This window comes from Tiliqua scincoides, chromosome 4, assembly GCF_035046505.1.
Source record: "Tiliqua scincoides isolate rTilSci1 chromosome 4, rTilSci1.hap2, whole genome shotgun sequence".
Taxonomy (NCBI): Eukaryota; Metazoa; Chordata; class Lepidosauria; order Squamata; family Scincidae; genus Tiliqua; species Tiliqua scincoides.
This window is the reverse complement of record NC_089824.1, coordinates 52070364-52095757: the sequence shown is the minus strand read 5'-3', so window position 1 is coordinate 52095757 and position 25394 is coordinate 52070364. Positions and strand designations below refer to the sequence as shown.

Below are 25394 nucleotides of genomic sequence, written 5' to 3'. Positions count from 1 at the left end.
GAGAATATCTTGTTACCCTGCCATTACCTAACTAGTCTTACCATCCCTTCCTGGTACAGGTGCAACAACAACAAAGTATTGCTGCATATTTCAACAGATCAGAAGTTAGGGCTGGCCTGTTGCTCATGCTGTTTTTATTGTTGCTGATGCAAATAACATGCTATTTCTCCTCAGAACCCATTGGGTTTGATCCAATCCAAACTGAAAGGATTAAAAAAAAATTAAACTGGAATTTGAATCAGGCCTTGTGCATTGTATGAACAGTCACCCAGAGAGGCATTGCTTAGCATGAGAATGGTTTGCAAAACAGATACCTTATGAAGTGATGCTCTATGATAGCAGATTATTTTTGTCTATAGGGGATTGTTCCCCATCAGAGAACACACTGGACCAATCAATAAGGAACACCAAGCCCAATCCTATGCATGTCTACTCAGAAGTAAGTCCCATTGTGTTCCATGAGATTTACTCCCAGGAAAGTGTGGATAGGATTGGCCAGTGAATCATCAAGCCTTAGACAGCTTAAGTCAGAGATCTCCAAACTTTCCAGTACAAGGGCCGCATCATATAGTTTAGACATTTTCGCAGGCAAAAAAAATCGGTTTTATAAATGAATGAATAAGTTCTACGTGGATCTTTTTGTAATTAGCAGGATATGATTCAGAAATGTGACAAGTACACAGAAACAATGTCATGCTTAAACTGAGAAATGCTATATAATTAGTAAAAATGTCAAACAGTAGAAATTCTCTAACAAAAAAGCCAAGTTGCTGAAGCCCGGATAAAATCTTGTGGCAGGCCGAATGTGGCCCCTGGGCTGTAGCTTGGAGACCCCTAGCTTAAGCTATGAATGAGCTTTAAACAAAAGTAGCATTTTTCTCCCTTCCCCCCATTTACCTATAGGCCATGGTGATCTGCAGTCTCCAAATAATAATGAAAGTGATGTCACTGTATTGGTGTGTGCTGGGTGGGGGAAAGAGGGACAGGGAGCCAGGACTCATGGAGGAGACCAAGCTATTGTTTTGACTTTCAAATGCAAGAAATATGTTAGGGGGAAAAAATATGTTTCCTAGATTGGCATTTTCCCTTGCGGCTACCTTTGCACATCACTTATGCACATACACTGGCATTTCCAATAACGCTCTGATAGAAAAATAATGAAAAAAACCCCTCTCCCCTCTTTTTCATTTCAAATTTCAACTCAAATTTGATCTTTAGGAACGGATGATGAAATGCGAGGGAAGCACAGAGATTTCAGCTAATAAAGATGACTGACAAAAAATACTTTCCCATTAACATTCCCTTGTTGTTTCCTAAACTCCTCTTTTGCATCTATTTTCCCCATGTATTTCTTTCACCTGGCCTGCTCTTTTCTCAATGGAAGACTCTTGGATTCCCAAAGGCAGGGCAAGTGTTAAAAGAAATCTGCAGTATACTGAGGAACACTCTTTTTTGCTCTGTGGAACACTCCATGGTAAGGGGCTTCTCTGCTACACTTCAGGGGTGGATAATGATCAACACACTGAATATTATCTAATAATGGAAGGGGCATACCTGCTGTCACAGTGCTCCTAGTTTCATCTGCATCATCTGCATCACTGATGAATGCTTCAGGGCAGAGTTGGATCACCTTTCCTAGGAAAAAAGTCAACATATCTGAGGCTATTTTTTAGTTTAAAAAAACCCACTGAGAGCCCAATCCTAAGCTTTGCGCGCCAGTTTACCGCCAGCACGCACTATTGAAAATGTGCCATAAGGTATGCTTGCGGGCCCTAGTGCCGGTGCTCCGCCGGTGCTAGCCCAGTGCTAGCTGGCGCTGGGCTAGCGCCAGTGGAGTGTCTGAGCTCTGTTGCTCGGCGGTCACATGGATTGCCAAGCAGTGGAGACGTAGGTGGGGGTGTGGGGGGAGGCGGAGAGGAGGCATTCTAGAGTGGGGGGAGGCAGTGGGAGTGCGGGCAGGAGGCATGCTGGGAGAGGGAGCGGGGCAGGAGGGAGGTGGGACTGGTGGAGCTTCACTCCATTGGATTCAGAGCCTCCATGTTGGGGTCGCCGCCTGACACGGAAGCTGTACCCAACCTTCAGGTCGACGAAGAATTGAGTAGCCCCATTGTGGGGCTGCTCACTTTACCTGGGGGGAGAGGACGAAAGTCCCCATCTCCCAAAGAGGATGCGGTGGCTGCCTGGAGCGCACTGGATGCGGTGGCAGGCATTTTTGGTGCTACTGCAATGCTGTGCACCAGGCAGTTCTGGATTGGGCTGCCCAGCTGCAATTTTATGCATATGTTCCTGGGAGTTCCAATGAGTAGAAATTCATTGGCTTGCACATAACAGAGCAGCATGCTAAAGGTATATTAAATGATGCATAGTATGATGGAAAAGGGGGGGGGGTTTTCTGGAGATATTTTTGTCCCTCTGTTATAATTCAAGATCCTGCAGCTATCCAATGAAATGGGATTGGTAGCAGAGTCAGGACAAAGTATTTCTTAACACAATGGATAGCTGACTTGTGGAATTTACTGTCACAAGGTAGGGGTGATGGCCGGATAGCTTTAAAGGGGGATTAGATAATTCATGGAAGATCCATCAAACAATGGCTGTGAATCGTGATGGAACATCCAGGTTTTGGCATTGGTCAGAGGAGTCATGGTCGGGGTCCTGATGGATCCTGACACCCTGCTTGTGGGCTTCTGGGAAGCATTTGTATGGTCACTGGTTGAAGCAGGATGTAGACCAGATGGACCTTTGATCTGATCCAGAAGTGTTCTCCTTATGCCATTTGTGACATTTTCTCCCAAGATGATTCTTCACTGTATTGAGGCAGGGGGAGGCGGAAACGGTCGCTCTCTTGTCTCTGATGTGAATGACTGCCATAGCCAACAGGCAATAAAGAACAGTCATTGTGGCATCTGTGAGTCTTTCTTTTCTCCTCATACCCTCTTTTTCATTGAGGGTGATTGGCCCCAAATCCTGACTGCTGGCAAAGGTCACCACAGTCTATACAGTACAGCATTTCTTTGCACTTAACTCACAATCCATCATGTTTGCGGTCAGCCCTCTCAAAGCCTATTTCAGTGTGCCAAAGACAAGAGTAGAATATTCCAAATATTTCTCTCTCTCAATATAAAATATGCCACCTTCTTTTGGAACGCCTGTCTTGCCACAGGGAAGAAAAAGTTGTCGGACACGACTGCAGATAATTTAAAGTGAAAGGCTTGGAATGAGGATTATGTACTAATATTTCCTAACAGTTTGTGAAAGAGACACAGCTGTTATTTCAGTCAGGCTGTGAAAGGCATTAAGCAAAAGAACAAATATGCACAAAGATGAAAAAAACCTATAAAATATTATAACACATTACTGCAGTAGCATCTGATTATTGTACTCAGTGGGAAGTGGTAAATTTTAAAGTGCAGAAAGCCATCATGACATCCCACGTAGCTACACACTGCATAGCCCAATATGCCCCCAAAGACCCCAATAAACCACAATAGACCCCAATAAATACCCCCCAATAAACTTTAAATTTCTTGATTAGAGTATGTTCTTTCCCTGCCACTTCTTTCTACCAGGTATTGGCAACCTTCAGTCTCGAAAGACTATGGTATCGCGCTCTGAAAGGTGGTTCTGGCACAGCGTCTAGTGTGGCTGAAAAGGCCAATCCGGGAGTGACAATCCCTTCCACACCAGGAGCAAGTGCAGTCTGTCCCTGGTCTGTCTCCCTGGCTATGGGCCTTCCTTCTTTGCCTCTTAGCCTCAGACTGTTGGCAAAGTGTCTCTTCAAACTGGGAAAGGCCATGCTGCACAGCCTGCCTCCAAGCGGGCCGCTCAGAGGCCAGGGTTTCCCACTTGTTGAGGTCCATCCCTAAGGCCTTCAGATCCCTCTTGCAGATGTCCTTGTATCGCAGCTGTGGTCTACCTGTAGGGCGCTTTCCTTGCACGAGTTCTCCATAGAGGAGATCCTTTGGGATCCGGCCATCATCCATTCTCACGACATGACCAAGCCAACGCAGGCGTCTCTGTTTCAGCAGTGAATACATGCTAGGGATTCCAGCACGTTCCAGGACTGTGTTGTTTGGAACTTTGTCCTGCCAGGTGATGCCGAGGATGCGTCGGAGGCAGCGCATGTGGAAAGCGCTCAGTTTCCTCTCCTGTTGTGGGCGAAGAGTCCATGACTCGCTGCAGTACAGAAGTGTACTCAGGACGCAAGCTCTGTAGACCTGGATCTTGGTATGTTCCGTCAGCTTCTTGTTGGACCAGACTCTCTTTGTGAGTCTGGAAAACGTGGTAGCTGCTTTACCGATGCGCCTGTTTAGCTCGGCATCGAGAGAATGAGTGTCGGAGATCGTTGAGCCAAGGTACACAAAGTCATGGACAACCTCCAGTTCATGCTCAGAGATTGTAATGCAGGGAGGTGAGTCCACATCCTGAACCATGACCTGTGTTTTCTTCAGGCTGATTGTCAGTCCAAAATCTTGGCAGGCCTTGCTAAAACGATCCATGAGCTGCTGGAGATCTTTGGCAGAGTGGGTAGTGACAGCTGCATCGTCGGCAAAGAGGAAGTCACGCAGACATTTCAGCTGGACTTTGGATTTTGCTCTCAGTCTGGAGAGGTTGAAGAGCTTTCCGTCTGATCTGGTCCGGAGATAGATGCCTTCTGTTGCAGTTCCAAAGGCCTGCTTCAGCAGGACAGCGAAGAAAATCCCAAACAAGGTTGGTGCAAGAACACAGCCCTGCTTCACTCCGCTTCGGATGTCAAAAGGGTCTGATGTGGAGCCATCGAAGACAATAGTGCCCTTCATGTCCTTGTGGAAGGATCTGATGATGCTGAGGAGCCTGGGTGGACATCCAATCTTGGGGAGAATCTTGAAGAGGCCGTCTCTGCTGACCAGGTCGAAAGCCTTTGTGAGATCTATGAAGGCTATAAAGAGTGGCTGTCGTTGTTCCCTGCATTTCTCCTGCAGTTGTCTAAGGGAGAATACCATATCAGTGGTGGACCTGTTGGCTCGGAATCCACACTGCGATTCTGGATAGACGCTCTCTGCAAGTACCTGGAGCCTCTTTAGTACAACTCGGGCAAACAGCTTTCCTACAACGCTAAGGAGAGAGATGCCGCGGTAGTTGTTGCAGTCACCCCTGTCACCTTTGTTCTTGTACAGCGTGATGATGTTTGCATCCCTCATGTCTTGAGGTACTCCACCTTCTCTCCAGCAGAGACAGAGGATTTCATGCAGCTCAGTGACGATGATCTCTTTGCAGCATTTTAGGACTTCAGCAGGGATGCTGTCTTTTCCAGGTGCCTTGCCAAAGGCAAGGGAGTCCAGGGCCACGTGAAGTTCTTCTAGGGTTGGTTCACTGTCAAGCTCTTCCAGCACAGGCAGGCACTCAATGTTGTTCAGTGCTTCTTCGGTGACTACATTTTCTCTGGAATATAGCTCAGAGTAGTGCTGCACCCAGCGTTCCATCTGCTGCGCCCGATCCTGGATGACCTCGCCTGTGGCAGACTTCAGAGGGGCAATTTTCTTCTGTGTTGGACCTAGGGCCTGCTTGATACCATCATACATCCCCTTGATGTTGCCCGTGTCAGCTGCTATCTGTATCTCGGAACAGAGCTGGAGCCAGTAGTCGTTAGCACATCTCCTGGCAGTCTGTTGGACTTTGCTGCGAGCAGTTCGGAGGACCTGCAGGTTGCGCTCACTGGGACAGGCCTTGTATGCTGCTTGAGCTCTCCTCTTTTCCTCAATGACTGGTGTCAACTCCTCAGAGTGGGCTTCAAACCAGTCTGCCGCCTTGTTGGTCTTCTTGCCGAATATGGACAAGGCGGTGTTGTAAACGGTATTCTTGAAATGTTCCCATCTGTTGGATGCGTTTGCGTCGGCCGGGCCTGGAAGAGATTCCTCAAGCGCTTGTGCAAATTCCTCCACTTTTCTCTGATCCCGGGTCTTGCTGGTATCAATGCGAGGTCTTCCTTCCTTTTTCGTGTGATACAGTCGCTTTGTTTGCAGTTTCACTCTGCTGCACACCAGGGAGTGGTCAGTGTCGCAGGCAGCACCATGATAACTGCGTGTGATCTTGATGCTGGGAAGGCTGGAGCGTCTGGTGAGGATCAGGTCGAGCTGGTGCCAGTGCTTTGATCTTGGATGTCTCCAAGAGACTCTATGTTGGGGCTTTGTGTTGAAGAATGTGTTGCTGACACAGAGACCGTGATGACAGCAAAACTCTAGCAGGCGTTGGCCATTTTCGTTCATCCTCCCAGTGCCAAACTGACCTAAGCAAGTGGGCCATGAACTGTTATCAGCACCAACTCTAGCATTGAAATCGCCGAGGATGAACAATGGCTCTTTTACAGGGATTTTCTTGACAGTGGTGGCCAGGTCATCATAGAATTTGTCTTTGGCTTCTGCTGGAGACGACAGAGTCGGTGCATAAGCACTGATGAGAGTGATAGGTCCTGCTGATGACTGGAGCTGCAGGGACAAAATTCTTTCACTTCCCACAGTAGGTGGGATGATGGATTTCAGCAGGGTATTTCTGACCGCAAAGCCAACGCCATGTTCCCTGGTTTCGTTTGGTGGTTTTCCCTGCCAGAAAAATGAGAAATTTCTCTCCTTGACAGATCCGGAATCTGGCAGCCTAGTCTCTTGAAGGGCGACGATGTCCATCTGCAGTCTGCTCAGCTCCATGTCGATGACAGCTGTTTTGCGTGCGTCGTCTATTTCTTGCAGGTCATCAGAGAAGCCAGGTGTCATTGTCCTAACGTTCCAGGTGCCCAGCTTTAGGGCAGTAGTTTTCTGTTTTCTGTTGCATGGTGCAGAGTTGTCGATCCGCTTGTCGGTTTTCACCCTAAACCCCACGCACCCCATGAGGTTAACGGACCGTGGCGAGGCAACACCTTACTGGCTGGGGACTGCCCAGCTTAAGGCGGGTGGTAGCTGCCCAATGAGATGCAATGATCTCTCCCACCGTCGGAAGCAGCCCCTGGCGTCATGCTCTACGCCAATCGAGCAAAGACTTATAACCGGTAAACTGCTGCTTCCCGTGTTGTGCCGACGCCGTATGGCGAAGTTGGAGTGTCCTCTCCAGTGCGCGAAGCCTGGGTAAAGAAGGTATGGAGGATAGGCTGTTACCCATGCAGCAAATCCCCCCTCTCCACGTCGCTGGAATGGTCCAATGGAAAGGCAGAAGCCAATACGGTTGGTTCCAGCGGCGTCGCAGGAGTTGCCAGAACGTGACTGTGTTCAGCCATGAACTGCCTAAGGGACTCCGGCTCCTGATTTTGCCTCGAGGTTGACTCCTGAAGCCTTTTCCAGAACTGGATGTAGCCACAAGGCAGTGGAGGTTTGGGATCAGAGTTTCCTTCTCTTAGATGAGCTGCCTTCCTAGGCTGACGAGTCCCATCTACCCGGTGGCTGTTTAGTCGCCTCTTACGACAAGTACAGCCAAACTGAGGGCCTATTCTTGGCCCCCAGCCCCCAGGGGTTGAATAGTCTTGAATAAAGTCTTGAATAAAGACCAAGAAAGGCGGTATATAAATACCTGTTGTTGTTGTTGTTGTTATTATTATTATTAATTATCCACGGATTTTTCACGGATTTTGGTTTTATCTCAATGCAATGAGAAGGGGACTTTAAATAAAAGGAAAAAAGTCATTTAACAATAGCCTCCTTACTTCAAGAGAGGGCAGCAGGCTGACAATCCATTAATCATTCTCTCTCCAGGCACTTAACAGCTTCACTAGGAAGCAAGTGACCCCTGAGAACGGCAGTAATTATCCCCTCCTCCATCCCCCCCATTGCAGCTCCTGGTGAAGGGAGGGGTTGCTGCCTTTCTGCTGAAGTGAAGTCTTTCTAAGTGCCTGGAGAGAGACTGATTGTCTGCTACAAAAGTCAGCAAGGTTGTTTTAAAATCACTGAGCAAAAGGACATTTTTTTTAAGTGGATTTGCTTTAATTCGATTAAATGCGATTAATGCCATTCGAATGAGTTCTGGGAAGGGAACCCTCAGGAGACTCAACCTGTATCTGCTTATGTTGTTTAAATACTCTGGTCATTCTTTTCCCAATTCTAGTTCACAGACTCAAGACATTTCCCCACAAGAGACATTCAGAACTTTGCAAGCAGGAATTACCAGTCATAAGGAGGTAACAATCAAATCTAAACTCTACTGTCACTTTCATAACAATAATAGTTTTTAAATGAGGGGACAACATGAGGCCACTGGTGGGCCTCTGTGCCTGGTGGGCCACTATGAGATACAGGAAGCTGGACTAGATGGGCCTCTGGCCTGATCCAGTGGGGCTGTTCTTGTGAGGCACATACCTGTGTGGGGCTGGGAACGGCATCAGTCTGATTGCCAAGGCCAAGCTGCCCCATCTTGTTCTCTCCAAAGGCAAAGATGGAGCCACTCTCTGGAAGGCAAAGATGGAACACAGGCAAGTTCTCCCTCGTACCCCAGCTGGAAACCCAAAGCCAAGGCCCCCTTTACCGCTCCTGGCCCAGTGGGCAATACTGTACATCCTGGCCTGTCCTCAGCCCCCAGCCCTGTTTGACTCAAGGTCCCACGGAGGGTCTGCTCTCATCCCTTGAACCCTAGCACTTGTGATATTAGGCTTCCTCTGAGCCTCCTCCCTCCAATCCCTGCTTCCCCACCATCCCACCCACCCCTTCCTTCTTTCCTATCCCTGCCTCTCCCCCCCCCCCAATCATACAGGCCCTGGCCGAGACAAACTAACCTTTTGCCTCTTCTCACCAAACTGCTGCCCCCATGACCAGTAGTTATTAACCAGTTATAATGCTGATGAGCTGAGCCAAAGGTGAGTGGAGAGGGAAGAGAAACTAGGACAGAGGTCCATGCACAAGAAGCCCCCTGTACCTGTCAGGACTAGTGTGTGGTTGCGGCCACAGGCTGCCAAGACGACTGTTTCACTGCTGAGTACTTCAACGGGCTTGGGTGCGTCCACTCGCTTGGTGTCTCCATGGCCCAACTGCCCTTTGTCATTACGCCCTGGAGAACCACACAGGGAAATGCAGAGTCATCAGGCCTATGGGGGCGCAATGCTGCAGGGCTGGTCACTAGACCTCCTGCCATTTATTCCAGTTGACCTCTCCAAGGTCTCAGGTAGAGAGATCTTTCGTGCAACCCCAGAGCTTCCTAGCTGTTCTGCATGTAAAGACGACCCTCCCCAGTATCCATGCCCTAAAGTGACTCCCATTACTCACCCCAGCTCCAGAGCTTCCCCTCAGTGGTGATCAGGAGACTGTGAGCAGCACATGGCCCCGAGACCACAGTCCGAACTTGGATCCCCGTCAGACACCCATACCTGTGAGGCCCCCACAAGTTCTGGCCCAGGTTACGGTAGGCAGCTGCCATGGAAAAGAGTGATGGTTTCAAAGGGGAAGGAGAGTAGTGGACTAAGGTGCACAGTTTAAAAAGGTGCTTAAATAGGCTTCTCCAGCGTGCCTCTTCTGTCAGTCTGCTTCCGCTCATATTAAGAATACAAGTCCCTTGGGTCTCTTTCCATACAATGTCAAGTGCGGCATACATCACTGGTACTCCAAAAACACTCAGCAACAATAAACGAACATCAGCTGCCTTGAACTGATGGAGACCTTTGGCCCGCCTAGCCAATCTTGCCTTTTCTGGCCAGCAGTGGTTCTCCAGGCATAGCTGGGTCTTTCCCACCACCTCCTACCCAACTCTGAACCAAACTCTACACACAGCACATCCTCAGCAGCTTCGTTCTGTTCGTTAAACCAAGGCCCAAGGCCTGAACTGCCATCAGCAGGGCTGGCTGCAGCTGCCTATGGCCAAATCCCAGGGCAGAAGGTTGCTCTGCCTGCTGAGGCCCAATGCAGGCTGCTATTTTAGAAGGCCCCAAGGGAACCATTGCAGTCCTACAAACAGCAAAGAGTCCGTGAACCCAGTCTGACCCTTGGTCTAACTAGCACGTCTGAATCAGCTCCCTCCTTTGCAACTATCTGGCAAGACAAGAATAGAAAGGATTTCACTTATGAAATGGCACCCATCAAATGTTTTGCTCTGGTATTGAGGAAATTCTGACTCAGCAACACAGGGACCCCAAAGATCCCAATTCACCACCCTGCTCTTGTACATACAGCTATATACAAAGCTGCCTTTATGCCGAGTCAGACTATTGGTCCACCTTGCTCACTTTTGTTGACCCTGACTGGAGGCAGCTTCCCTCCATGCTCCTTTAAACATAGTGTGTGCGCTGCCACTCCGTGACGCGTCCTGCCAGCTCCCACCCTGGCCTCTATTTGCCCTCCTATCTTTTGTCCAGCTGAAGATCACAGTCCAAGCTCAAATGTCTTCAAACCAGACTGCAGACAAAGACCGCATAGTCTGCACTGGGAGGCAGACGTCAGCACTGTGATAAGACCAAAGCGGGATGGCAGCATCGGCTTGTGGGAGTGCCCTTTCCAGCATTCCAATGCAATCCAGCAAGGAAACTGCAACACCGTGTGTTCCAAGGAGCTAGTGAGTCAATCTCTGTACAGCGAAGGTTCGTGTGCTCCAGAGAAACACTTTAAAAAAAAACAAAACCCACTCATAACACACAATGCCCACCAGGAATCTGCCCGGTTTTCTACGCCAGATCAGAATTTCTGCATCAGTGCGAGTCCACAAGAGCCAAGAAAGGTGTTGCTCGCTCTTGAAACTAGATGCAGTGGCAAGAGGCACTTACATCACAGAACTACGAGCCACAGATCACGATGCTTAATGGGCCTGAACATGTGAAGCTGCCCTCCCCCAAGTCGGAACCTTGGTCCACACAGCGCTGTCTTCTCCACACTGACAAGCGAGGACTCTCAGCCCTAACTGGGAATCCTCTGAGGTTTGGCTGGCAATGATTCACAAGGGGTGCTTCTCAGTGGTGGCCTCAACATGCGGAATCTGCATTGTATGCTTCGAATTGCAGGCAAAGACACATATGACAGAATGAAATAAAATGCCCTGCACAAAGATAACTAGAACACCAGATAGCAGGAGAGGCTCAAATCCTTTTGCTCGACACACTAGTTTTCCGCCTGCAGAGGGTTCTTGTGTACAGAGCAGCACTGCATTACGTCAACTCCCCACCTGCAGTCTGAGGGCCCAATCCTATCCAACTGTCCAGTGCTGATACAGCTGTGCCAACACGGTGTGTGCTACATCTTGTGGTGAGGGGTCGGTCACAGAGACCTTCTCAACATAAGGGAGCATTTGTTCCTTTACCTTGGAGTCACACTGCAGCTGCATCAGCATTGGCAAGTTGGATAAGACTGGGCGCTGAAGCAGTTCATCCCACATGCAGATTGCCTCCTCAGAGAATGTGAGGCCTCTATGATAGGGGGGTAAGGAAGCTTGCAGGTTTCACAGGAATCCTGCTTCAAGCCCCCAAAGCACTCAGCCGACAGCCAAGACTGTGGGACCATCTAGACCAGGGGTGCTCAATAGGTGGATCGCGATCTACCGGTAGATCGCGAGGCAAAATGAGTAGATTGCGGAGTGCCGACCCCCCCCTTCAGGTGCCTCTGGGAGGAAACACCAGGAGTAAGGCCCACTGTACTCAATGGGGCTTACTCCCAGGTAAGTGTGGCTAGGATTGCAGCCTCACAGCCTAATCCTAGGCATGTCTACTCAGGAGTAAGTCCTGTTATACTCACTGGGGCTCAAGGTACACCAACATACATTGTACACATAAATGTTATATGTTACGATGGCGCGAACATTGTAAAAAATACTCTGGTAGATCTCCGGGCCTTGCTGGGTTTCAAAGTAGCTCTCGAGCCAAAAAAGTGTGAGCACCCCTGATCTAGACTTAGCAATAAAGACACTCTTTATTCCCATAACTGAGTCAGGAAAAAGCCAACCTGAGTCTGTCCTGGGCAGGCAGGCAACAAGCGACTTTAAGACAAGGGCTGCTGTTGATGGAGCCCAAAATCTCCACACCGTTTGTGCCTCCAGTAGATCCATTCCTGCACTCTCTATTCTCACATCTTCCTCTGCTGAGACAGACAAAGTCATCACCAGAGTTATAAATGGACCAGATGACTCAGCATTTGGCCTCTCCAAAAAGACTCAATTTAGTGTTTCATTATTGTTAGTCTCAAAGCCTCACCAGAAAAGTGATTTACCAAAAGTGAAACCTGAAAGAAAAAAACCTCACAGCATTTAAGACCTAAACATTTAGATTGGTCAAAATCAAGAAAAGGAACAATCTCGCCTCATTAACACTCACGGTTATGTTTATGGTGTTTATGAAATGTGTTCACAAGTGCACGCACATGTAATTTAAGAACATTCATGCTGTGACAACCTACCTTGCTGTTTAGGCACTTCCTTTCGACCAATCAGGTCCCAGTTTGTTGCTCCAAATATTAGAAGCTGCCCCTTGAATTTTGACCCTTCAAGTTTCTGGGAGACAGAGAATAAAAGGAAAAAGTCAGGTCTGGCTCTGCTCGATGGAAATTATCAATTGTTGCTCCTGGAAGGCGCAAAGCTGGGGGGGGTGTCTTCTGGTCCAGCAGCTGACCTGGAAAGCCTAGAAACACTGTGGTAGCCTTGATGGATCAGACCAGCACCTCTAGTCAGTTCAACTTCCTCCTCCCAACAGTGGCCAAACAGATGCTCCCATGCAATGGCCCTCCAACACCACTGCGCACCTACACTAGGCATGGAGTGTCTTTGTAGATGTATACTGTCTTTGTATACGGTGCTCCATTTAACCAAAAGTGCTAAAACACTCTGATAAGAACAGCCACAGAGCCCCTTCCAGAGCAGAGTCAATCTAGCCAGTGTCCTGCTTCTGTCAACCAGACTCCGTGAATCTGACTAATTCCCTCTTAAAGGGATTAATTCCCCTTTAAAGATCTGTAGCCCACTTCATCCCAAATTTTGGCGTGGGTTGCAATAGTTTCAAAAGAAACGTACGAACGCTAAAGTTGGGAATAAAAAATATCCCAAATAAATATAAGGGTGGTAGCCTATGTATTTTTACTCAAAAGCAAATCCTACTGTATTCAGCAGGACTTGCTCCCAGGTAAATTTGCATAGCCTTAGCATAACATGAGCTAAATACTGTCTCTCAGGAATATTGAGAAAGAGTTGGCCTAGATATTAACATTATGTCCCTCTGCAAATTTACCTCCTGCTGAGCCCGAGGCCTTCTTCTTGTCTGAGGGCCTTTGAAAAAAAGTTTCAAAGGCAGCACCTGGTGACATCACTGATCTAGCTATAGAAATAGGCCTGGAGTTCCACTCAGTTCAGTCCCCCCTTGACTACATCTTTGATTGCATCAGGTTGCACTCTTCCAAATGGATCAGATGGTTGTACCATTATAACAAGAATTGCATCCGCTGTTTTGGGTGGCAAGAGGACTTACGTGCCCAAGTGAGGAGACACTGAACAGTTAACACAAAAGGACAAAGTGCAGCACCACTTCCAAATAAATAAAAGAAGGCAAATAAAAGGAGAAAAATACTCTAATGTGCTGTTAATTCACCTCTTGGAAGAAATATCCAAGAGAGAGAGAGAAGGAATAATCACCTCTGATGAAAAGTAAAAGTTAACTCCAAATGTCTAATGAAAAATACCTGCATATTTTAGCGATTTGATGAATAAACCTATCTTTCTCTTCAACATTTTCTGAGGTTTGCCTTGTTTGTTTGTTTGTTTGTTTGTTTGTTTGTTTGTTTGTTTGTGTGTTTGTTTGTTAGGGAGGCATCTACAGATCTCCACCTCTCCATTGCAAGTTTGGACAATTTTGGCTGATAAGGTCATTTAGAGCCCCATCCTATCTGGCTTTCGCACCGGCGCTGGCACTAGGTGTCGTAAACCTGCTGTAAAGCATGTTTGCAGCACCTTGGGAGGACGGAGTGCCAGCACCGGGCCAGCGTCAGTCGTCACTGAGCCCAGCACTGGAAAGACATCGGCCAGCAGTAAGTGGCACTGCCAACTGGTGGAGTGGCTGTTCAGGGCGGGGGGCGGGGGAGGCATTCTAAGAATAGGGAGGGGCTGGGGCAGGAGGGGGTGGGACTGGTGAAGGCCTCCTTTGCTGGATCCTATGCTCTGTGTTGGGCTGAAAAACCTGACATGGAGGTTCTCAAGTCTGTGCTGGCAAAATATCCAATGCAGACTTGAGTTGCCCTATTGCAAGGCTTGCGCCCTTAATCAGGTGAAGGGGACAAATGACCCCTTCTCCCAAGGAGACCTCTGGAGGCCCCTGGGTTGCCTTTTTCACTCTCACTACTTACTGTTTTTTTTATGTCCTGTTGTTACTGCTGCTGTCTGGCTGCTTTTATTTGCCCTCTTTTATTTAATGTTTTGCATCACCGCTTACAAGTGTGCATTTTTATACTGCTGTATATTTATGGGTTGGTTACATTTTCATGATGGGCTGATTTTTATGGATGTACTATTATGTATTTTATGGAGGCTGGATTTTAAATTTTAATGTTTTCATAGTCTATTATTAATTTTATAATGCATTTACTGCAGTACATCCTTGTGAGCAGCTTTGAGCTTTTACTGGAAAAGTGGGATATAAATTTCTCATTAAATAAATAAAAAGCAAGTTTGAAAATTGATGGTAGCGCCAGTAAACCCGGCAGCATCCAGGTCTCCAGCAGTGCCGAAATGGCTACCACTGAATTCTGTGGGCACTGGGCTAGCGCTGGGAGTCTCCTTGAGGGAAGAGACCATTTGCTCTCTTACCTAAGGTAATGCAGCTGTGGCGCCAGTGAGTCTCCTTGGATCAGTGCCCATGTTGAGCTGCCTGGGCCGGAAGGGAGGTTAGGATTCGGCGGCAGAGGCTGCTACCATCTCTGCGCCCTTCCTGGGCCCAATCCTCCCTTCCCCTGACCCCATTCCACCCATTTCCTGCCTTCCACTCGCCCTGAAAAGTCTTACTGCCCGTTCCCCCCACACACACTGAGAAGGCTTTCTGCTTGCTGGTGATGGACGTCCACGTGGCGCTGAGGCCCAGCGCCCACTGGCTCTGACCCAGTGCCAAGAGCCTCTCCTCCCTGCGTGTTGTGGATGTGTCTTGGAGTGCGTGTTCTGGAGCTCAGGGCTGGTGCGAGGACTGTTTAAGATTGGACTCTTAGGGCCCAATCCTGAAGAACGCATGCTGCCTGTCACAAATGTGCCATAAGGCATGCTTGCAGCAGTTAAGTGCTGGTCCAGTGCCGGAGCTGGCTAGGTGTGAGCACTGGTTGGGCTAGTGCCAGTTGGAGGCCGGCCGGCTGCAGCCTGGCACTCCACGAGAAGAGCCAGGGAGCAGAGAGGTAAGTCAGGGCATGGGGGGGGAGGTGTTCTGGGGGGGTGAGTGGGGAGAAGGTGTAGCAGGGCATGGAAGGGGGTGGAACCAGCAGAGCTGAGCTCCATCAGATCCAAAGCCTTGCGTCATGCATCTCGGCCCAATATTGGACTGCTTTACTCTGTTCCAGCTAAATAGCCCCATTGCGGGGCTCATTACCTTACTCAGGAAAGGGGATGAATGTCCCATTACCCTGAGGAGGCATTGGGGGCCTCCAGCAGCTGCTCGGCACACTTAGGATGCTGTTGCAGCCAGTCCGGTGCCACTGCTGCCCTGGGCGCCGGTCAGCTCAGAATTGGGCTGCCCGCCTCTCCACCACTCTCTCTTTCCTGCCAAACAATATTTGTTGTTTTTACACAGGACTCCATCGGCACAACTCTAGCAGCTGGGCACGTGCAGAGTTGGATCACAGTCTCTGCATTTTTGACAACCATTTTTCTGTTTCTCTAATTTGCCATCCTCCATGGAAGTTCATCTGCATTTGTCTTTCTGATTACAAAAAGCTTGAAGGATGATGTGGCGTCCAGGAGTGTGACAGCTTCAAATGGATGCTCGAAGCAGTTCCTAAGTATAGATTTAGATCAGTGGCTGAAGAATGACTACTCCCACAGCCCAGGATCTAGTAATGAAGCACTCCTTCACCTTCAAGCCATCATGCTGAAGAGGCAATTTTCTGTCAAGAGTATCCAAGCAGAAGGATTTTAAGAGAACAGGAAGAAGCAACAAATGGGGGCAAAAAAGCTTTCCATTTTATGTGGAACATTGTTAAAAATAAAGTATTTTACTTTGTAGTTTGTAGTTTGGGCTACAGATGCTGCAAACATTCTACCAAAAAAAGCCCTACATGTCAAACTCCCTTGTCCAAATGTTTGCAAACAGAATCAAGATCAGTGCCAATGTGCCTGCAAAGGTTTGCACCTTTGCAAGCAAATCAAGCTCCTGAGAAGCTTTTTTATTTTATTTTATTTTTATTTTTTTTTATTTTGGGACCTGAGCAGTAGATGTTTGCAAAGGTTTGGCCTTTGGTGAACCTATTTGAACCTGTATGTGAGTCTGGTTCACAATTGCTCCAGCTCTTGTGAATGTTCAATTGGAACGTATGCACATCAACTTTTTCACATTGGACACTAGAATGCTTGTGAATTCCTACTTTTGATCCAGAGTCTATTGCTGAAATAGCTAAACAGAGTTTATTGGCAAAAAGAAAAACAATTTAAAAAATGAATGGCTGGTGATGGTGTGTGTTTAAAGCTGCATCCTCAGCTATGGATAGCACAGATCTAAATGTTAAGATTTCATAGGACAGATTTAGTCCAACATAAGATAGCACGCTTACTGGAAGCAGGAGATAGATTTAGGAATCTTAAATTTTCACTGTATGCAGTGGTCTGGATTCAAAACACCATGAGTGGAAGGAGAATATCGCTTTTGTCAGAGCTTTCACAAGAGGTCACACAGTGCTGTAACAGCTATGTTCTAAAGCAGTTTTCACAATTGTGCTTGTGCAAGCAGTAGCACAAGGTTTTGCACAAGTGGAAGAAGGCCTTAGAATTTCATTTCACTTTGCTTATACCACATTCTAGTGCCAAGTGGAAGGCGGTCTTCCTTGTAAGTTGAAGACACCTTCTGCAAAAAAAAATGGCACATTCGATCCAACCCATTAGATGTAATTCTAACCACATTGGATTTACAGGGAACATTTCTAGTGGCTTGAGTCGATTAGGACTGTAACCATAATTTCCAAGGCATTTCACAATCTGCAACTTCTGCAAGGATCTGCAATCTGCATATGGATAATACAGGGCAGATTCCTCTAGCTCTGATCTGTGATTGTTTAGCTCCAGGGGATCCTAGATCAGACAGATTATCAAGATCCCTTCCAATCTGGCTTCAGGCCAGGCTTTGGGACAGAGACAGCCTTGGTTGCTCTGTTGGATGGTTTTCACCAAGGACTAGACATGGGGCGTATGTCCCTGTTGGTCCTACTGGACCTCTCAGCAGCTTTCTGAAGAAGCTTTGCAGTGCTTCTTGGCTAATAGGTCATGAAGATAGATGATGATGCCAGGAGACTCCTGCTCAGCACCCTGGACTTTACAATGTAAGGTGCTACAGGGTTCTATTTTGTCCCCCATGCTTTTTATTCTGGCTTGTCCTATCAGGCCATCTGAGGGGGCTTTTCTGCAGGTGCTGCCTTTCTCCCAAGTTAGCAGGGTGGCAGCACAGGAGCGAGCCGTCTTGGTAGTGGCACCACAATTATGGAACTCTCTACCAGGAGAATTAAGATCGACCCCCTCCCTTATGGCGTTTCAGCAAGGGCTCAAAACATTTTTGTTCTGTCTGGCATTTGGGTGATGGACTGTTTGTCTTATGTGTCTCCATAGCTGTACCTTGGTTGCAAATACAGGTTGAGTCTCATTATTTGGGAGGGTTCCATTTCAAGAACTCAACATGGATGGCAAAAAATGCAGGATAGCAAATCAATTAAAAAAAAACACAGTCTCTTTGCTCTGGTGATTTAAAAACAGCTTTGCTGACCTTTGTAATGCACACAGAGACAATCAGTCTCTCTCCAGGTACTTAGGCTTCACTAGGAGGCAGCAATCCCTCCCTTCACCAAGAGCCCCAGCAAGGGGGAAAGAAAGGAGAAGGTGATAATTACTGCCATTTAGCCTTCTTTCATGTGCTCAGAGGGAAGGGAGGTGTGAAGCCTGCAGAGAGAATGATTGATGGATTGTCAGCTGGCTGCCCTCTCTGGCATTATTAAAGGACTGTTTTCCTTTAATTTAAAGGGCCCTTCTCATCAGCTTTGTAATAGAAAAATCTGTGGATACTTAGGTTATACCTGTAATCACTTGTATATCTGTCTATCTGCAACAGTAAAAAGTAGTTTTTAAACTGTGATTTTAAAGGGGTGCATTTTTTCCCTTCTCCAGGGATCAGCACATTCCTTCTTATTTGCAGGGGCCATTTGTGTTGAGTCAAATCTGTGTATAAAAAAATCCATGTACAACTAGGCTGGACCTGTAGTTTGCCCTCCTCCAGTTGGTTTTGTTTATTTTTTGTTATTTTTATCTATTGTTTTTATATATTGTATATTTTAGTTGGAAATTGTAAACCGCCTTGGGCTTCTGCTCCAGCAGAAGAAAGGCAGGGAAAAATCTTTTAAATAAATAAATATTCCCGCATCGCTTGGATTCCATTCTATTTGTCCTCCTGACAATTTCTGAATATAGATAAAGAATTGTGTGCATATGCCCTTTAATGTTAATGAAAGTAGTAAACCCCTATTTTCCTAAAAATAATTTTAAAAAAATTTGAAAGGAATTTTTCTTGTTTTAAAAGCATCTTTGAGGAGTATAGTTGAAAGATCCTGTAATAACAAAATAAATATACATGTTACCAACATTTCTAATAGGGCAGTGAGGGAATGTCTTTTAAATATGCCTTGGAAGCAACCAGGATTCACTCTCTCTCTCTCTCTCTCTCTCTCTCTCTCTCTCTCTCTCTCTCTCTCTCTCTCTCTGTGTGTCTGTGTGTACACACGTACATGTTTTAAGCACCTGGGAGTTGAACAGTGTTTTTAACTTTTATCATATGCTAATAGACACTATGAAGAATCCCCCTCTTAAAATCCCAGGTGTTGTCAATTAAGGAAATACTGGTAAGTTAACAACAACAACAACAGAGAAATTAACGATGGTTCCTAGTGATGAAAATGGTTGCTCCTGGGGACCATTTGACATCATCTACAGTACATGATGTTCCCACAGCGTCCTGTATAAAAGACTGATTGAATATTTAAAAAAATGTTCATTCCTTTGCAGAGAATCATAATGTAATTTTTGCAGACTTCATTTTTGAAAAAAAAAGTCAAGCTTCAGAAAACAAAACATTTTAATTTTTAATTAGCAAGCCCAATCCCACTTTTGGATCCAAGGCATTGCTATGAGAAGCAGAATTCCTTGGAAAGTTGAGCAAGACTGTCTCAAATCAGCCATGCTCAATATGAATTCTTGGGAATCGGTATTCACTTACACAGGTTGGTGTAGCAGCAAGGCACTTGAGCTATGAATTAGGAGTTTCTTTGTCTGAAGTTTGCCTTTGCCATGAGAACCCTAGGTGGCCTCCAGCCAGCCACCCCCACTCAGCCTCAGCTCCATTACGGAGATGATAATACAGTTGGTCTCCTCAGCATCCATGGGGGTTCTAGAACTGCCTTTCTGACTCCTCTGAGGAGGAAATACCAGAGGTGACTTTCCAACATCTCTGGGAGGTGTTGTGAGGTCTGGAGAGGCTGCATGCTGCCTCTTTGGCCTCAGAAAGCCTTTCAAACATGACCAGAAGGTGCTTCTGGTTGCATCTGGGGAGGTCAGGTGTGGCTGTCTGGGAGATCTGGGAGGTCAGCAGGGAACTTGGGCTGAGTCAAATCCTGCAGATAAAAAGGGCCCACCTGTGTTTTCTTTACAGAGCTACACTGTGAATCTTAGAAAGTGCTATACAAAAAGTAGTATTCGAGAAAAAATAAATTTGCTATGCAAAATGTACTATTAGATGGGGGAAAAAGATTTTCAAGTGTTCCACCAAGTTTGGATATGATTTGTTCCATATGCAGCAAACCTGCCACTTCTTGCATTGTGAGCTGAAGACGTTGTTGGCATCCTTCAGTCTCGGAAGACTATGGTATTGCGCTCTGAATGGTGGTTCTGGAACAGAGTGTCCTCTCCAGTGTGCAAAGCCTGGGTAAAGTAGATATGGAGGATAGACTGTTACCCATGCAGCAAATCCCCCCTCTCCACGCTGCTGAAATGGTCCAATGGTTCAATGGAAAGACAAAGGCCAATACGGTTGGTTCCAGCTAGTCGCAGGAGTTGCCAGAATGTGACTGTGTTCAGCCATCCTTTCTGCATATTCAGTTACCAATAAAATAACAAGGGTCTCCATGACAGGGGATCAACTGTAAAATACTGTGTGTCACAACATGTACCTCTCCAGCAACAATGAGAACTGCACTGTAGTATGAAGAACAGAGTAATGTTAGACCCAAGTGGTCTCTAACACCATAATGAAGCTTTTGTTCACTTCAAAGCACAAGGTAAAGACTTATGAATGGCTGAGTCAATGAATTTTATTTGTTGCATTGCTACTCATTTAGCACATGCACAGTGCTTTTTGTGTGGCCCTGTGTAAACAGAATGCCTACTATTTAAGGCAACAGGGCCTGTAAAGCAGGGGCGTGCATTTGGTGGAGGATAAATGAGAAGACGAAATGAATCATGCCCTTTAAGTCAACGCAGCATTTGTGCTGAGCCAAATACAATGGGCATGAATGAATCCTGAGCAGGAAGCTGAACCGTTGGGAATGTGGGTTCAGTTCTAGGTCAGGATCAGCTGCATTTTTTCACTCCCTGGTTCTGTTCCCATTCAGACGCTGACTTTAAAACAAGCTTTGCTCATGGGATTGAGGAGCACTGGACCCGTTTTTAACCCATCCCTCCAAACCCCAATGCTGTGAGTTTTCAAGACCTTCACAGCAACTGAAAATGAATGTTAGGGTGCTTGTTGGGGAAAACAGAAAAATGGATGGGAAGGGAGGAAATGGAATTGGACAGCTGTAGCTCCTAACTGCAGAAGGAAAATATCTTAGGTGGGGGATTAAGGTTGGAGAGATGCATGCTGTGAAGATAAACTTCCCCTTTCCTCCATTAAACAGGGATGTTTCAAGAAGGATACCTTTTTCCACTCTTGACCTGGTTGTATAACAACAACAGGGAGGGCATCAAGTCTCAGACCTGACCATCTAATGCAGTGGTTTTCAACTGCTGTGCTGTGGCACGTTGCTGGTCCATAGATGTGCCATGGGCAAGGGTCGTTTGTTAACAGGGCCATTGGTGTGTGTGTGTGAACCCCCTGCCAGCAGTGTACCCTGAAAATTTTAGTGCCATGAGATGAAGAAGGTTGAAAATCACAAGTGCAATATAGTGCAATACAACATGTTTTTAAAATCACAAGAAGCACTCTTGGATCTAAATACACAGATAGGAAAGATGTTTCTGCTTCCAAGTGAAACACAGGTAAAGCTGCACTGCTGCAGATATGCAGCAGATCTTTCCTGTAGTCTCCTCATTGGCAATGATTTACAAGAGCACTCTTGCTGCTTGAAAATGTTAACAACCTCGAGGTAAAAAGAAAATGGTTTTAATTTGGTGGTTAGCATCAAGAGAGGAAGCAGACAACACAGATTTGTTTTTGATGTGGTGCTTGTATTGTAGGTTTTGATCAGCTTGGCCAGATTTAAACTGAAGCTGTGCTCACTGAATGCCAGACTCCTTTGTAACCCAAATGCTAATTTGCAGCTTCCAAGCCCCTTTCTCCCTGGGTTATTTTATACATTGACAATTCCCACTGCTGGGTTGTTTTATAACACAGTGCTTTAAGGACACTCTGCTTAAAAAGATGCATTGCCTGTTGGCTTTCAGCAATAAATACAGTGTTGCAAAGCACCCCAGACCTGCTTCTCAGAGAAGCTGTGAATCACACACAAGGGAATTTGATGTCTGGCAGCGTCATTTTGATTCCATTTTAATTCACAGCTATAATAGGCTAGAACACATTATATGAATAGTTAATATTTATTTTTCTGAAAAGGTGGACTTAGGTGAGGCAGATGAAAAGAAAATCTGCGCTCAGCTAGCAAATCACTTTTATATTAGCAAAACCAAAATCTTCTCAAGTGAATGTATGTAAATCACTAACTTTCAGGGCACCCAAGGGAATGTGCTTCATGCTATAACTTAAATACTAATGAAATCAACGGAAAATGATAGTCATTAGTCAGCTGCGCCTTGATCAGGTTCCCTGTGGACTGATATAAATTCACCATTAGAAATGGATTCTCTGCTAGTCCACAGTGAGCATTTAATCCTTCTGCAAAGCAGATTCAAATTTAATGTTTAATGCGTGTTTCCCCCCCGATTTCAAACCCATGTTTCTGTATTTGCAGTGCTTTTTTCCTCTCATCTTTTCCGTATGCCATTGTGTTCCCTCCCTGCTCCCTCATTCTTCCAGTTTACAGTGCATATTTGACTTGTCTGCATGTGACACTGAAATCCAAAATTAGCCATAATAATTTGCAGGCAACTAATTAGCATATAGCTCAAACGAATGACTTCCTCTGCAAGCCAAATGCCATGCCATTCCATGAAAAGAGAACGGGAGCATACTACTGGCCAGGGCATGGAAACACCATATGAATGATGGAGATAGTTTGGTTGCCAGGCCAGAATCTGAAAAGGGCCTGGAATTGTTTTGCAATATAAGGTTTCCTCTGTGGTTGCAGAACTTGGGGGGTCAACACATGGCAACATTTTTGCTTCTGTTTGTTTCCGCACTGTCCAATGAACACTCAAGATAACAGATATGGGAGAAAGGGCCACTTTATTTAGCAGTTGCAGCAGAAGAGGAGGCTGAGACCTGCAGCATCCGAGGCAGCGAAAGCCCCCTGTGGTGCGGAGGCGGGACCTCTGAGTGGTACCAGAACACCTCTGCCCCCCAGGCGGGCATGCACCCGACTCCAAGTTGCGCCCTGTTGTTGGGCGGCGCATCTCATCTATGTCTGTCCTTTAAGGGGAAGGCAGCCGGACCGTAGGCTGCGCCACCTCGAGCCGCTGAGCCTCTGAGGTGTGCCCCGCGGTCCCGGCCAGGCCCCCGTCTATGTCGTCATGCCGCCAAGCCCCTGAGGACTGAAATTGGGTGCCGCCCTGCCTATGCCGCCTGAAGGTGCATGCCCAAAGTCCCATTTGCGCCTCCTAGCCCGCACTACCTGCCATCTTAAAGTGACCAATGGCAGCTGGAAGGGGGGGCAACCCCCTGGCCCCTGACAGTCTGGGGTAGGCAAAAAAACTGCCTGCCCTTTGGCCAATCTAGGCAGGCAGCAAAAAATTCCTACCCGGCCCCAAATGGCGACCAGTCAAACTCAGACTGCCTCTAGGGCGGGCAGGTAGGTCTTCCCACAGTGCCCACGTGCAAAAGGAGGAAGAGGGCTGGGTCCAGGGCCTTTTAAAAGGCCCGCCATAGCTGCCAGCCCCAGCCCCCTTCCCCTCCCCATTGGGAGGAGACTCTCGTGCCCCAGGCCAGGCCAAACAAACTCTGATCACCCCTTCAATTGGGCGATCGGGAGAAACTCCTAAGGGTAAAGGAAAAATAAAAAGAATTAATTTACATTTCAAATTTGAATAAATTTACATAAATGTATATATTAGAGATGGAAAATGAATGAATGAATTCAATCCAGTTTATGATTCCATTCACCCTAATAAGGGGGGGGGGTCTTCATGCCAGTTTATGATCCCATTCACACACACAAATGGAGGGGGGATCTTCCACACTTTCACACACATATACCTGCCTGCTCGCCTGCCCCCTCGTCTTCCCTCCCGCATTTGCTTGGGTGGTATGTGCTCCTGCCTGGCTGCCTGCCTTCCTGGTCAGCCAGTCAGCTAACCAGCCCTCCCTCAGAGACATGTGCTGCAGGCTGGGCTCCCCTCCCTCCAGGGATCTCTCTCTCTCCTGCACTCCCCTGGCTCAGGTTGCAGGAAGGGAGCCCAGCCCAGCCCAGCCCAGCGGAGCCCAGCCCTGGAGCCCAGCCCAGCCCATGGGCAAGGCAGGGAGAAACCTCCCCCCCAGGGGATTTCTCTCTCTCCTACACTCCCCTGGCTTAGGTTGCAGGAGGGAATGGGAGCCAAGCCCAGCCAGTGGAGCGCAGCCCAGCCTATGGGCAAGGCAGGGAGAGACCTCCCCTTCTCCCTCCTGGGATCTCTCTCTTCTGCACTCCCTGGCTCAGGTTGCAGGAGGGGAGGGGAGCCGAGCCCAGGAGCCCAGCCAAGCGGAGCCCAGCCCAGCCCATGAGCAAGTGCGCAGGGCTTTTTATAGTGGGAAGTAATGTGAGACCTGCAAGCCTCACGTTACCTTCCCACTATAAAAGGCCCTTCGCATGCCCTGGGCTTGTCTTTCCTTTGCTGCCACTGAGCTCAGTGGTAGCAAGGGAAAGCAAGGCGCGGAGCTCATGTGGCAGACCAGGGTGGGCTGGGGTGAGGGCCGACTGCCCATAGGAGGTGGTGGGACCCCCTGGGGGCTGGATGGGGACCCACAGTGGGCCACAGGTGGCCTGCGGGCTGGGGTTTGGGCACCCCTGGTCTAGACAAATATGAAGGCTTATTCTCTTTGCATTGCAAGCAAGCTGCACAGAGATAAGAACTGGAACCAAAGTTTGTTTGCCAACTCTAACTTCCTACTGACATGTGCCTTGCTGATTAGCCACATTTCTTATACAGAACTAGATACACCAAGCATGTAGGAATCCGTCATTTACCAGGATTGCATTGCTGCTGGGAATGTTAGGGTTTGTTTTTTTAAACTTATCAGGAGCCAGTGCCATCATCCTGGGGAGTCCAGGGGGTCCAAGGAGCCCTCTGCAAGGCTCCCTGCACCTCCAAATGTTTAACAATAAAATTGGGCACTTCTGGCTTAGTGATGAAAACTGGACATGCCTGTTTTTTCTTTCTATTTTTAAACATTTGGAGGTGCAGGGATCCCTGTGGAGGGCTCCCTGAACCCTCGTAAACCACCTCCCCAGGATGCTGGCTCTTGGTAAGTAAAAAATATGCTCCCATCCCCAGCAGCAACGCAATCCTAGGGATTGTGTTGCTGCCTTAGCCCCTCCTCCACACACACTTATCCTGGTTCTCAAATTCCCAAGGAGTTTGAGAATCTCAGATCTATATGCATATTTACGAGTACATACATAGAAGCAAACAAAACCAAATTTGCAGCACTCTGTTTGGCTCCCATCCCTTAGTATACTAAGTATACTATACCTTAGTATAAAAGCATCAGGGTGCTTTTCTAAATCACTGGGAGCAACACAGAACCATAGCTAAGACCCCTCCCTCCATGATAACCAGCAGGCCAGGTGCTCCTGCAGGTGAACTTATGCTAAATTCTGCACTGGATGCTTCTGTGGCACACCCTCCCTCCAAACACCACTGCCACAAGTATTAACGTGGGCTCATCACCTTATCTG

General features: G+C 47.4%; 1 protein-coding gene across 1 annotated transcript; it reads right to left on the bottom strand.

Annotated features, from left to right (window-relative positions):
* Positions 1-1772: 1772 nt before the first annotated feature.
* On the bottom strand, positions 1773-13995 carry LOC136648314 (protein RCC2-like). The gene is made up of 6 exons (XM_066624426.1): positions 13861-13995; positions 12321-12414; positions 9216-9359; positions 8869-9000; positions 8316-8404; positions 1773-1925 (listed from the first exon to the last, which is right to left on the bottom strand). Exons 1-6 carry the CDS (start codon positions 13993-13995, stop codon positions 1773-1775), a joined length of 747 nt encoding a protein of 248 aa, XP_066480523.1.
* Between the last annotated feature and the right edge of the window lie 11399 nt (positions 13996-25394).

Excerpts from the sequence above, each read along its gene's own strand:
- LOC136648314 (XM_066624426.1), bottom strand. The coding sequence starts at position 13,995 with ATGCCTCCCCCGCCCCCCGCCCTGAACAGCCACTCCACCAGTTGGCAG. Across the intron at positions 12,415-13,860 it reads TGGCACTCCGTCCTCCCAAG|AAACTTGAAGGGTCAAAATT; the intron begins GTGCTGCAAACA and ends TCTGTCTCCCAG. Across the intron at positions 1,926-8,315 it reads CCGTTCCCAGCCCCACACAG|AATGCCTCCTCTCCGCCTCC; the intron begins GTATGTGCCTCA and ends CCCCCACTCTAG.